The following is a 13,476-nucleotide window of genomic DNA, read 5'->3' on the forward strand; positions in this document are numbered from 1 at the left end:
AAGCCAACATGTGTTCGAGAGAGACAGACAATGTAAAGCTATTATATGCCTATGCTAAGTTATAATCTCCTTGATAAATCCTCAAATTGCCCTTTGATAATTCCTCAGATTCATATGGATTTATAATATGGACATGTTGGCTTCGCATATTTTATTAATTCCTGGTTTATTCTATAATTTGTCTATGGGTCAAACTGCTGCATCACAAGTATTTGTAATTATTTTAATAATATAAAACGATTTTCGCGAAGCGAACTAGATCATTTTTTAAATGTATTTCCTTCTGCAATACTTTGAGGTGTTAATTATGGTTTATAATTATTATCATCTTTCAAATTACTTGCTACAAATTACAATACATACTATAATATATAATATCATATACCTATCCATATCCATACGAAATCAACAGTTAATTATAATTTATAAATGTTCATATTATCGCTTTATTCGCTTCGTATAATATTCACCGATTTATATTAAACTGTGTATTACCTACGACAATACGATATATAGTGTACACTTACGATGTAAAAATATTATAGTCCACTGTCAGACGTCAGTACCTATAATATTTTTTTTAATATAAGCGAAGCGATAGATTTTGAGGTAATTTTATTTTATACATAAAAAAATGTATATTAGGTACATTGCGCGAAACAGATATTATCGAGAAGCGGTGGGTACGGTAATTAAGGCGCGCATACGGTGTTTTTAGGTCGCGCCGCCTGGTGCACACTGCTCGGGGGGGAAACGCCGCCGTCACCGGCGCTGCCGCCGGTTGCCCGTGGTCTTGTATAGCTTCTCATATTCCGGCGCTGGCTCATCGACGTCGGGTACCTACCGGCTGGTCATGCGTTGTAGTACGTGAATTTATTGGCGGTGCTCGCGAACGTAGTATTTTATAATATTATAATTTTGTTTTTCGGTTTTTGAATTTTTTTTTTTAGTTTTCGGTTTCGATTTATATGAATATAACCCGTGTACGATAAAGAAAAAAAAATTATCCCGAGGAAAATTTGTTTTCGTATTTGTATTCAATTTTTTATTAAATCATTTTTCGTCGGAAAATTTTAAAAATATATAATACCGACTCTTATTGTATTATTATTATTGTTATTACTATCGCACTTGCGCGCGCGTGCTATATCTAGTGACCGTTTTTGGTGTTTTTTTCATCAATCCGATATTGGTGTACGAATTGTATTAAACTCGAAAACGGATAAAAACGTAATCGTCGCGATGATCAGTGAAATCGAAGCCAAACCTTTGGACTTACGGGTAAAGTGTGAACCGGACGAGACGAACTCCGAATCGGACGATGCTGAAGATATCAAGCCAATCTACAAGGGTTACAAAAAATGCATCATCAAACAATTCCGTAAGTCTCTCACACGATTTTATAATATGGACCACGAGTGCTCTTGATGACGCGCGTATACTCGTAATCTCAATTTAGCGAGTAACACATAAAACCGGAAAACATTTTTGTATCATACCGAGTCAAATTTCCGATTCTATTTTTTCTATTATATCGTTATACCTGTTACCCTCAACGACCGGGACATGGGGAGATGAAAAAAAAAAAACAAAAAAAAAAAATCGAAAAAATGTATTAAATAAAAGGATAAAAATATAACACAACGACGCGAAATTCTTTTGTACCACCGCAGAGAAAGGCGAAAACAAGGTAACCTGTTAAAGTGGGTCAATCGTGTGTGCACCCTCGTCATAGTCACGTATATATACGCACTCATCATCGGGGTTTTGTGCGAAATCATTTCCTACACATCTGCCTCCTCGTCTTCGTCGTTTTATTTCAAACAAATATATTATATAGGATTTTTTTTGGGGGTAAAAACACCTTTTACCCGACAAAAACATCCATCCGTTCGTTTTACCCCCATCGGTTTCTCACAAGGATTACATGTCGTCGTCGTATACCACAGTTTTTTCCCGTTTCGTAGATATTCTATAATTGCACCTATGGTATGGTTATTGTAAAAAAATATTTTGCCGAAGATCTCGTAGGCTCGTATGCGTGATGGCAGTTTCCATATTGTATAGCTGCGTTCCGTCTCGTTCATTACTACTAACACCTCCCCGAAGTTATCTTGGCCGCGTGCCATTCGGTTTTCGCGACGTTTCTCTTGTCCGATTATCAAACATGTTCCGCTCAAAAGTCACACGGACAACGTACTTTATCTCGACAGCGATAAATGATAATACCTATACCTATAAGTACATAATGTTGTAACGTGGTGCATTTGCGGGGTTTGTTGAACCGACGGCGTATCGCATAGGAAATACATGCGGATACGAATTGTATTATAATTAGACGAGCGCGCGTCAAAGAGAATCCAAAATAGTGAAAGTACAATAACGAAACCGTCACCGTATACTCGCGCTCCCGCGTGTGTGAGTGTGTATATGAATATAGGTGGCGTAGCGGCGGGGGTGGGGTCGTTGGGGTACCGTCGGCGGAGAAATCGCTGTGGCCTTGAACAATCGGGCGCGTGAAAGTTCACGGCCAGTCGCCCAGGCGTCTTCGTGTCCGCCTCTCGTCCAGGAAGTGTGTGTGCGCGCGTACACGGAGTCCCGGAAATAGGTCACGATTATAGGCGACGGTTGCGGCTGTGGCGGTGGTGGCTCCCCTTCGCATCGCATCGGTCATTGTTTTTACACGCGTAAAAAAATTCCCCGACCGTTTATTGTCATCGTCGACGTCGTCTCCCAGCCAGTTTTTCGAATAGGATTTCTAAAGAGTAAAAAAACCTTACCTGTATCGTAATATAATATACGCCCACTCAAGCCCGTCGTATTATCATTATTAATTTATTATGTAGATGTGTTCGTCGACTGTGTGTAAACTTACTTCGAATCCGTAAGTCGTTTATCGCGCATCCTGCATACAAAAATAGACCAAAATTTAATTTAACAAAAACTTCGTTTGTACTACCTCGTTCCATTGTCCACTAAATATATGTAATATTATTGGAGGTTCAATTTTTTTTAATTCGATTTGATCGAGATAATTTTTTGTAGGATGGTTCTATAAAATATTGGTAATATATACAATACATATTTTATAACGTATATTTTATTATTTTATTATGAGCGCACTAGCTGTAGTTTTTGCTGTCATTTCAGTTAAAAAATATTTTTCAAATCAAATATTTTTAACTCATTATTTAATAATATATTGTACTTGTGTTGAAGTTTATTTAGAAAAAGTACTTTTACAAGTCTAATTAAGTATTTATTACGAAATTGTATCGTTTTCCGTTTCAAACCGACAATAGTGCGATTATATGTTTTTTTTTCTTTCTCTCGTCGATTTCAGAAAATAACTTTTATAATAATATGCTCTGTGTGTAAAAATAATTGTATAATTCAATAATATGCAATTTGTATATCTTAATATTAATAATTTGTACGATATTACACTAAAAAACCATTAGGTATCTTTAGGCATGTACCATCTGCAAAGTACTTGCGTCGTACATGTATTGTACTATAGTCATCTCTCAGAATCATCAACGAGTTAACGTACATTATAAATTATAATAGACACAGATACATGTATTATAATTATTAAAACGAAAAAAAAAATTCGAAAATACTGAACGATATATTACAACTCGTGATATGCAGCAAGTCTGAATTTTTTCCGAGAGGGTATTAAAAGGCGGATACCCGAGGAAATATCTATTTAGATGCACAGTGTTCCTCGCGCGTACTTATAATAGATACATATATATATATATATATATATAAAAGGAGTCTCAAAGGGCTTCCATCCTTTTTGGGTGGACGAGCGGGTAGCCGGTTTGGGGGTTGGGTGGTGCTCGTGGTGACTTTAAGTCGGAGGAGAGGTTGGAGAGGAGTGGTATATATATAACATACAAGCGCATATATAGGTCGTGTCGATCGTGGCAGTGGCGGGGTGCAAGAGTATAAAGAGAGTAAACGACCTTTGTTCGTCCCAGGGCCACGAGCACTTTATCAAGCACACAAAACGTGCGGCTCGTGGCAAACGTAAAAGTCTCCACCCCCGCCGCCACGCCGACGTACGACGTTAACGCGCCGGGGTCGTCATCCCCGGCGGGCCCGACGACGCCGTCCGCCGGCGCCCGGCTCACACCCCCGTCGTCCCGGCCACCGCGCTGCCGCCGTCGACGCCGCTACAAGGATCGATCACCGGGCGTCTACCCCCGCGTGCGAACCGACCCATCGTCGTACGATGCCTACATAACGTTTTACCTCACCCACGTATACTATATATGTTACACCCTTACAGCTTGCGCGACACCGCACTCGATATGATATTATACCCTCGCGCGAACATCGACGTCATCATATGACTCGCCACTCGCACTACGTGTATGTATAGTTTATAATATATAGTCAGTTCACTTTTTATTGTGTCACTGCACAATAATATATCTTATCTACTATATAATATAGTTATGTAAGTAAAGCATAGTATTTACTTTTCCTCTTAAATCAAATGTCTAAAGCGTACTCTTATACACTAGCTATATATATATATTATATTCTTATACACGCTCGTACCTATCTGCGGGCGCGGAAATCGAGTGAAATTCCGCCGGGTTGGCGGATTCCGTCAACACCGCGCCGGCATTGGCTCATCGCCGCGCCGTTGCAACTCGCGAAACAAGGTCGTTTTCACTTTTGCTCCCATTTACATATTATTGTATTATAATGTTTATCTTATCATAGTTATTACGACCCCGCAACCGGTTTCATAGGAAATCGACGGCATATATGATAGCTGCCGTGGGTATTATTAAGTTTGTATAGGTATAATAATGCAGGAGGTGTCGCACGCCCCCGCCCAGATGTTATGTGTAGATGCGCTTTTATATAATATATTAAATAATATTCGTCGACGGTGGTCGCGACGACGTTTTCCGGGCACCGGTTGAATGGGCCGGCGCGTGGCGCGGGGGGTGGATAGACCGAAATCAGCTGTTATCGATTGCCGGCGAAAAAACGCCTCGTTCGAAGGGTAGGTATCGGTGCGGCCGAGGGTGGTAGCAGGGTCGGCAGTGGCGTCGGCGTCGACGGTTAGGTTAGCACGCCGCGTCTGTCTCCGGTGCGTCTGACCCGCGCGCGCGAAAATAGGGCGAGGGCGGAACACAGCCTTGAGACTAGCGTCTGCCCGCCGTCATCGCCCGCCCGTCTGCTCGTCTACCCTGTGCCACGCGTCTACATAGGCGGGCGGCGAGGGGAGCGTGCTCGCCGAAAACTCCCACGCAAAAGTCGTTTCAGTGAAAGTCCGAGGGCCGAGTTATATATATATAACTTTATATAGATTGTGCCATTGCAGTGGAGATATGCGGGGTTATTGCGAAACTTCGTTCGCGTATATGACCCAGTCGGCATTTCCGATTTACGACGACGATAATAGTAATATTATCCGTAATAACGTCGTAGTTTTTTTTTTTTAACGATATCGCCGCTGCAGTGGTCGCGCGTGCATATTATTATTATTGTATCATTATAAAAAGTATTAACGACATCTATAATATTATCATGGTTTTATTAACGCGCATCACCGCACCGAATTTATAGTAATAGTCGCAATATAACATAAGTACGAAACTTTTTTAGGAAATGTCAATATTGTAATGAAGTTAAATTGTTTTCCGGACTTGAGTCTATTAAAATTCGCAATAATAATTTTCAAATATAAATATAAAATCTACTTCAATTGCTTTATTTAACAGACTTGGCACTATATTATGTGTGGTGGGCTTAATCCTGCGTCGACATCTCGCGACGTATAACAAATTGAAAATATCTTTATAACGTAACGATGACGACGACGGCGACGACGACGACGACGACGACCTGCTTGCTGCTGCAAGTAGTACTCGCCGCGTCGATGTGTATAAATTATAATATTATAAATTATAATATACACACAGGTGTAAGACGGGGCGTTTCTTCTCGTTCGTGTATACATAACGTCCTATCACATAATAATAATATACGAGACAGAGAATTAGGTCAGACGCGCGCACCATAAGGTTTAATTTTTTTTTGCTGCAGTGTCCCTCTGCAGCTCTCGTGCGGTCGTCGGTCCTCGATCCTTCCTAAGACACCCATTTTATAATAAATTCAAACGCGCTGTTTATATCACTGCTGCAGCATTATCGTTATTCACGTGAACTATTTAGACGCTGCGACCAGGTGGTTATGTTATATAGAGCCTTACGTAACCACGTTGTCAAAAAAAAAACCAACAAACACCATTAAAACAACACGACCGACGTATAATCGACGTGCGCGGATTGTGTCGGTTCGCCGCGTCCCTATAGTCGTCGTCGTCGTCGTCGTCGGTGGAGTGTCGCAACGTCATAATAACCGATCCGTTATTATATAACGTCATCGTCTTTTTAGCACTACAATATAATATAGTGTTATTATCTCACCACGGTTGTGCCGTGCAATGATTCATATTATAATAAATTATGGTATTCCTATGAGCGAATATGCCACCGACGGACGGCTGTCGAGTCTCTTTGAAAAAAACTAAACACTTAACGCCAAAATATATTAAAAGAAATACTCATACTACCACATGATAATTATTCTCATACACCATAGTCCCTTCACGACGTTTTTCGAATTCACAGTTTTGGTTTCATTTTAATACACGCCGGTCGGTTACGTAAATTTGAACATAATATATAGGTAATCGTAATATACGTTACGATGTGTAAAATATTATGTACAACAAAATAATACAAGATTTATTATTTTGTTTATCGACGTCCTGGTCTGCTTCAGAATTCCCAAAACCAATATCCTTTTCAACCCCAAGGCCGTGGCGAGACATTTACGAGCACGAGGCCGTAGACCTCAAACCCCAAACGACGGGACTATTATGTTATATTATCGTCGACGATCGTAATATAAAACAAATAGTATTCCGAGATACTAATATGTGGGTCAAATGCGCACGACAATTGGTCACATCCCTTTTTCTCTCTTATACGTAATATATTATTATATAGCTGTGGTAACCCATAATATGCGTGTATTCTTAAGACTTCTTCTTCAAACACTCGTTTGTTCCGGTCAATTTAACCGCGTTAAGAAAGAATACCTAATATATTATATTATACACACGTGTTACGACAGTTTAGTGCGCGGAGAGAAGAGTTAAAAAAAAAACTGTCTACAATAGTGATTTAGCCCCTTACGTGTACGTGACCCAATTCCGAGACAACAGTTGGTCACGGGTATTTTTTTTATGGTCGGCCTGTTTCTTTTCGGGTCTAAGGGCGTTTGACCCAGTTTCGTATTCCTCGTGTACCGCGCACCAATGGGTCGTCTTGCCGCACGTTTATTTTCGGAGAGAATCAGAATTTTTCTTTCTTTCGTTCTTTTTTTTTACTCTTCTTTTTTATTCGTTTTTTTTTTCATTTTTTTTATCCGATGCCAAAACACACGCTGACCCGATTGCCGCGAGAAATTGTGTTCGCCCACTGTTATCTGGCATAAGTTTTCCGGTCCCTTTTTGGTGGGGACTATATTTCTATACACAATAATAGATACATAATACAATTATATATATAAGCCTTCCAAGGCTAAGACTCCGGGGAACATAATATAAGTACACCATGTAACTAGAAAAAACTCTCACACACAAACACATGGACAATGTCTTATATATACGGCAATGGCCGTAATTATTTTAAAACCACTTGATGTAATACATAGATAATAATAATATTTAATATTTCAAGTCAATGTCACGATACAACACAATAAGGTAGGCTTAACGAAAAATGAATAATAAAAAAAAATATCACACTGAAAAACAAAACGTACAACATAGCATCAACTTCCGACACCGATGGTATAATAATTTATACATAGATATAATAGGATTTATTATAATTACGTTTATATGTTATACTCGATAAAATACTTGCCAGTAGAGCGGACGAAATGTGTGCGTTGTGCGAGTTATAAACATTGAAAGTGGATTCGTTTTCAAAACGACCGCCTTGTGCGGTGTCGGTGTGTGTGTGTATACATATATAGAGGTATACCGGAACAAACGCGAAATTCGCCGTCGTCACTTTCTTTGTTCCGGATCGTGTGTATACGAGGTGACCGAAAAAAAAATCGTCAGCGATCTAATTTTCACCATCGGTAATAATAATAATAATAATATAATCATGGTCGATCGAGTTATTAAAATATAATATAGTGTACACTGGGTGGGGAGATCTTTATCGATTGTTCGTAAACATTCGATACTATATATATTATATTCTACTGTTACGTACGCATTATAATGGCTAGTTAAGTACTATATAATAAAACGTATATCCGACGGTAGTGTATATATTATTAAAATATGTATGCTCTAGTGTTTGCGGGGGAGACGTGTCTTTTGGGAAGCAGGTGAAAATGTGGGTCAAGGAAACGATGTGGCAACCGTGCGGCGGTGGCGGCGGCGCCTCAACCCACTTTCCCTTCCGGTGCCGTATCTGCCGGTCAATTATTCCCCCTCGCGTCGGCGGCCTCACCGCTACCTCGACCATCCATCCCGACCGTAAATCCTGGCGGTAAGGTGGGTGAGGGTCGCCACGGTGCCGAGACTTAAGTATCTGCGATATATTATATGACTCGGCGACAGCGTCGTTGACTATGTTTCTATTTTTATAGAATCGAATCGAATTCGATTTTATATTTTATTAATCGAGAAATATGCTAAACTTAACCTCATACAGTCATAACAGAGTCGATGCAACACAAATAAGTTATTAATCATATAATTTAAATACAAATACAAAAATGAGTTAACGAAAAACGTCAAGAACATGAGATAGGTTCTTTAGAACAAACATTAACTTGGTCGTTCAAACGGCACAATAAATATAATTGTTATCACCAATACGTGCTATGGTCGATCTCAATAAAATTACATCCTCGTAATATATTATATAGCTCATCACCGAGCAGCAGTCATATTTCTCACAATACCCTTTGACTGCATAAACTATGATAATAATTATTAATTATGCACGTGCACGGTTTTAGTACTTAACGTAAATGTTTTTTTTTGCCGTTGCAGGTAATGAAAAGGACGAGAACATCGACTTCCTGGATCACCTCCGGATCGCCGGCAACGGCGGTGTAGGAAACCCAGGAGCGGCAGACCATCTGCCTCCCAGGCAACAGTTGTCATTCGCCCTGCCGCACGGATTCCATCATGCTGGTGAGTTTTCGATAGTCATAACTCATAATTTAATATTGTAACAATGATCATTATCTTGTAGATAAAATATTTCCCAAATACAAAATATGTAGGTCACTAGGCGTAGGTCACACAGAGTATAGGTACACTATTACATGGTTTATAATATAATAATATAATATTATCGTATACGCTGTTAACAAATGAGCTGCCGAAATCAAAATTGGTGCCCACAGCGGCGTCAAATCTCATAAACTATTACGTCGCGACGTCTAACACAATAATATGATTCACGATCTTGGCGGGCGGAGTGTTCACATAATATCATATTATATTATACAGCATTATTACGATTTTGTTTCGTCAAAATGACGCGCTGCTGTGTCGTCACGACGTCTCGTAGTCGTGACCTAAATCTGCCGGGCGAAGCGCGTGCACACCTATAATAAATAAATGCATATGTTTAAGCAATATAATATACATAGTATATACCCCTTCAACCAATGACTTTCTATTGTTTACACTACGGCGGCGGCGGCTTTATCCTGACTCTCGCGCATAACATTATATCTATTTATAAATTATATTCTATATAATATATATAGACACTGCCGCCGCGTAGCGAGACCGGAAGAGCCGGTTCGAAGAAAGTCCGTTTTCACTTTGCGATTTGGTAGTTTCCGGTACATATGTATACATCGACGCGATCTTTTGCCATATGATTTTTTTTCGGAGCGTTAAACCCGCGACGACGGCAATAATAATATTTTATAATATGGACTCGTTTGCGTTATTAATTATAATAATAGGTACCAATATTTATTATTTGTTTGGTCGATTGACATTAGGATTTCATTCAGACAGATTATAATAGAACGCACATACATCAATATTCAATATTATAATATGGCAATAATGATAAATATAATATGATCTTTGTCCGCGTTCGTCGAATTATATTGTATTATAATTTATCATAATATACATATAGTTCTATTGTCCTGCGGACGGCGTTATATATTTTATCAGAAAGATTTCCACCGGCACTTCATCATGATTTGATAATATAAAATGTTTAATTTTTTAATAATATTAAACGTATGTATGTCAAACGTCACGTTTAATATAGAATATAACGCGTTTTTACAGCCAATTATATACTCGAGGCCTTGAAACCCAAGACACCACGATTCGTATACATGATTTTCTCGCCAAATAGTTTCGTAAAAATAAAATTTCACTTTTGCATCGTGTATTTTTAACGAATATTATAACGACGCGCAATGCCTAAAACACAGGCGTTTAATGCCGATTTCCTTGACCCCGTCAACTGTATATTATATGGCAGGTAACTATTGGAAAAAAGTTTATCGTTAAATTCGGTTCCCATCGGTGCGCTCCCGGGGAAACAATACTATAACCCCCTACTCCCGACCATATCGGTAATATTCGCCGTTTCGACGGAAACCACCACATATGTTTAATATTATTATTATTATTTCTATTATTCGCGGGGTCGATCGAAAATTGTCTTCTGCGGTACACACCCCTGCCGCACGTAACGGCGATTATCGCCGTGCTTGCCTACAATAAAAAATTTCGACCACTGGTCATTCCTTGGGAATCGTCGGTTATAATATATATAACAATATCGTATGCGTACATTATAATATTTTGCGTGGCGGTCAAACCCGTTCGACCGCTGGACGATGGTCAATATCGATGAGGGATATGGGCAGCCCATGATATCGTTTCTTCGCTACCCCCACCGCCGTGGTCAGCGGACCATGTTTTGGTACACGATGTGGACATCACCGGACACGACCGGTATAATAATATAGGTATACACCCTGGAAACCGGTTCTCCTCCCCCTGACCATTGTCCAGCCGCGGAGCGCATAAAGTGCGACAAACTTTGCGTGTAAAATATGCGATTAAATTATAAATGTGTTCGTGATGTGTGTATACGACGCAGATCGCACACACCTGGACTACGAATAAAATTATTTTTGATTTCAACGCGAGACGCTCTTTTATAGTGGTGCTTAAAGTAAAAAAATTGTATATAATAAATTATATTACACCTACATAATATGGATATTCGAATAGGATTTATAATTCCGAGTGCGTGCATCATTTTACTGCAATTACGACATTCCAAACGTTTATTATTATGCAATCATAACAATATAACAATTCAAACGATCTGCAGCAATATTACAATTTAAAGTATAGGTACACTAAAAATATAACTGTCATAACTCATAACTTATAGGTAAAAGCTAAATTATTATTAATCTATAAAATATTATTTTCATACATTTTGTTATTATCTACTAATAGCTTACTCCCTGCTACCGAGGGAGGTATTATAAATTATATATATACTATTATAAAATATAAAATCCCTGATGTATATTATAATGTCTAAAAACGCAATTGTTGTCTCGCTTGATTTCTTCTTAACAGTATTTTCATAGTTGTTCGCAATCGCTATAAACGAATACAAGTGTGCATCGGTCAGTTTAATATTCGGTTGCGACCTTTGACATAACGGACATACAAAATAATAAATTACTACCGATTTATTTCCCGTCTTTCAGCTGTTGGTAAAAAAATCGGTTTTATAGGTATAGGTTTATGGGAAAGGTCATCGGTCTCCCCTTATGCTTATGTATGTAGATGACCGATGGTCAGTTGGCGGTGAGTGACCATCAGAACAAGCGCGAAAAACAGGTTCCTATTATAATCCCTTAGGATTGATATATTCAACGACCTCGGAGAATCGGCTTTTTTCTTTATCCTCCAAGGCGGATAGTCGACGAGAAACACGTTAAACGGAAAAAAAAACCATAAAATCGTGTCATTGTCGCCGTAAAGACGCGGAGTAAAACAATATACCCCCCGGAATCGGAAATCACATATATGTATAATATACCGGCATGTAGGTATAACGTTATTAAGCCAATAGATTGTCGAGCCAATCTGGGTCGACAAAATTTAATATATCGTAGGTGCCCGGAAAAAAAAGAACCTCTAAATTCGTCAATGAAATATCCTTTAGACATTGGAGATTCAGACGGAAAAAACTTTCAAACTCAATACAGTTATATTTATTTTATGTGTACAAAAATGAACGATGTCACACTATTATTATTGAACGTGTCCCATTTCAAAACATACCATTAGATTCGGGCTTAAAAAAAGTATATGCTCAGTGTCTTAATAATCTCTGCGAGTAGGGATAAACTCGCTTGGTTGATTTTATATTATATATAACATAAATACAAGAAACTGCACACAGCATAACGTGTGTATAGCATATATACGGTTGTGGGCGTATTGCCGGAACCGGATGTCCGTTGAAATTAAAGAACATTTATTACATTATATAACGACCTACGTACCTGCAGTATATAAACTCTTGAAAACGGTTTATGTACTTCGAGCGTGTTTTACCTATGTATATGACTCGTATGAAAACTAATACTGATTTAGTAATTAGTATAGACGATAGTTTATACTGAGCTAACTTTCCTCATTCATTATTACTATATTTGATTACCTAGTAAGTAGGTAACAAAAACTAACAGTCAAATTTGAATAGTTTTCACTTTTCAGTTTTTAGTTTCAAGAGTTTATTTAAAATCGTACTAATATTATAAAGATTCAAGACAGTACTACACTATTATGAATTATTATATTCTCAAATTCGCTCATGATTTTATTTTTCATATTTTCGTTATCGTATCATAAATATAATAGTATTCAAACTTCAATTACATTAAACCGACAGTCTACAAAATCGCAGAACGCGATGTTAACTATAATAAATATAAACTCGACATAAAAACGATTATAGTATAAAATTATTTAGGTATACCCACACAAGTAAATCACATTTTATTAGTTTTTAATGTCAAATTTAAATTTAAAATCGCAAATCATATTAATATTCTATAATATGTAGTTTCGCGGTTCATGTAGGTATTATACCGTTGTGATTTCGAACGTTTTTCAAGATTAAACGGATCCGTCTGCTCGATCATAACATTATAATATATAATAATGGGTACCTATATTAAATATTTTATATACCTATAAAAAAAGAAACACACTCAGTAACAATAATAACAATAATTTAACATAACGAATTAACGTCTTCGTTGTCGGTCGGTCGGTCTCGTAAGTCGAAATCTTATATATTATTAATATTGCAACTATTGCACGGC

At 38.1% G+C, this 13,476-nt stretch overlaps 1 protein-coding gene across 1 annotated transcript in view; it reads left to right on the forward strand.

The window, feature by feature from the left end:
* Window positions 1–13,476, forward strand: part of LOC111033559 (ecdysone-induced protein 74EF) — a 114,568-nt gene that overhangs the window by 87,166 nt on the left and 13,926 nt on the right. Inside the window, exon 7 of the mRNA XM_022314348.1 lies at window positions 9,122–9,265. Coding sequence (XP_022170040.1) covers window positions 9,122–9,265 — 144 coding nt within the window. The remainder of the gene's footprint in view (window positions 1–9,121; window positions 9,266–13,476) is intronic.

Source organism: Myzus persicae, unplaced genomic scaffold (genome assembly GCF_001856785.1).
Source record: "Myzus persicae strain clone G006 unplaced genomic scaffold, MPER_G0061.0, whole genome shotgun sequence".
NCBI classification, from domain to species: domain Eukaryota; kingdom Metazoa; phylum Arthropoda; class Insecta; order Hemiptera; family Aphididae; genus Myzus; species Myzus persicae.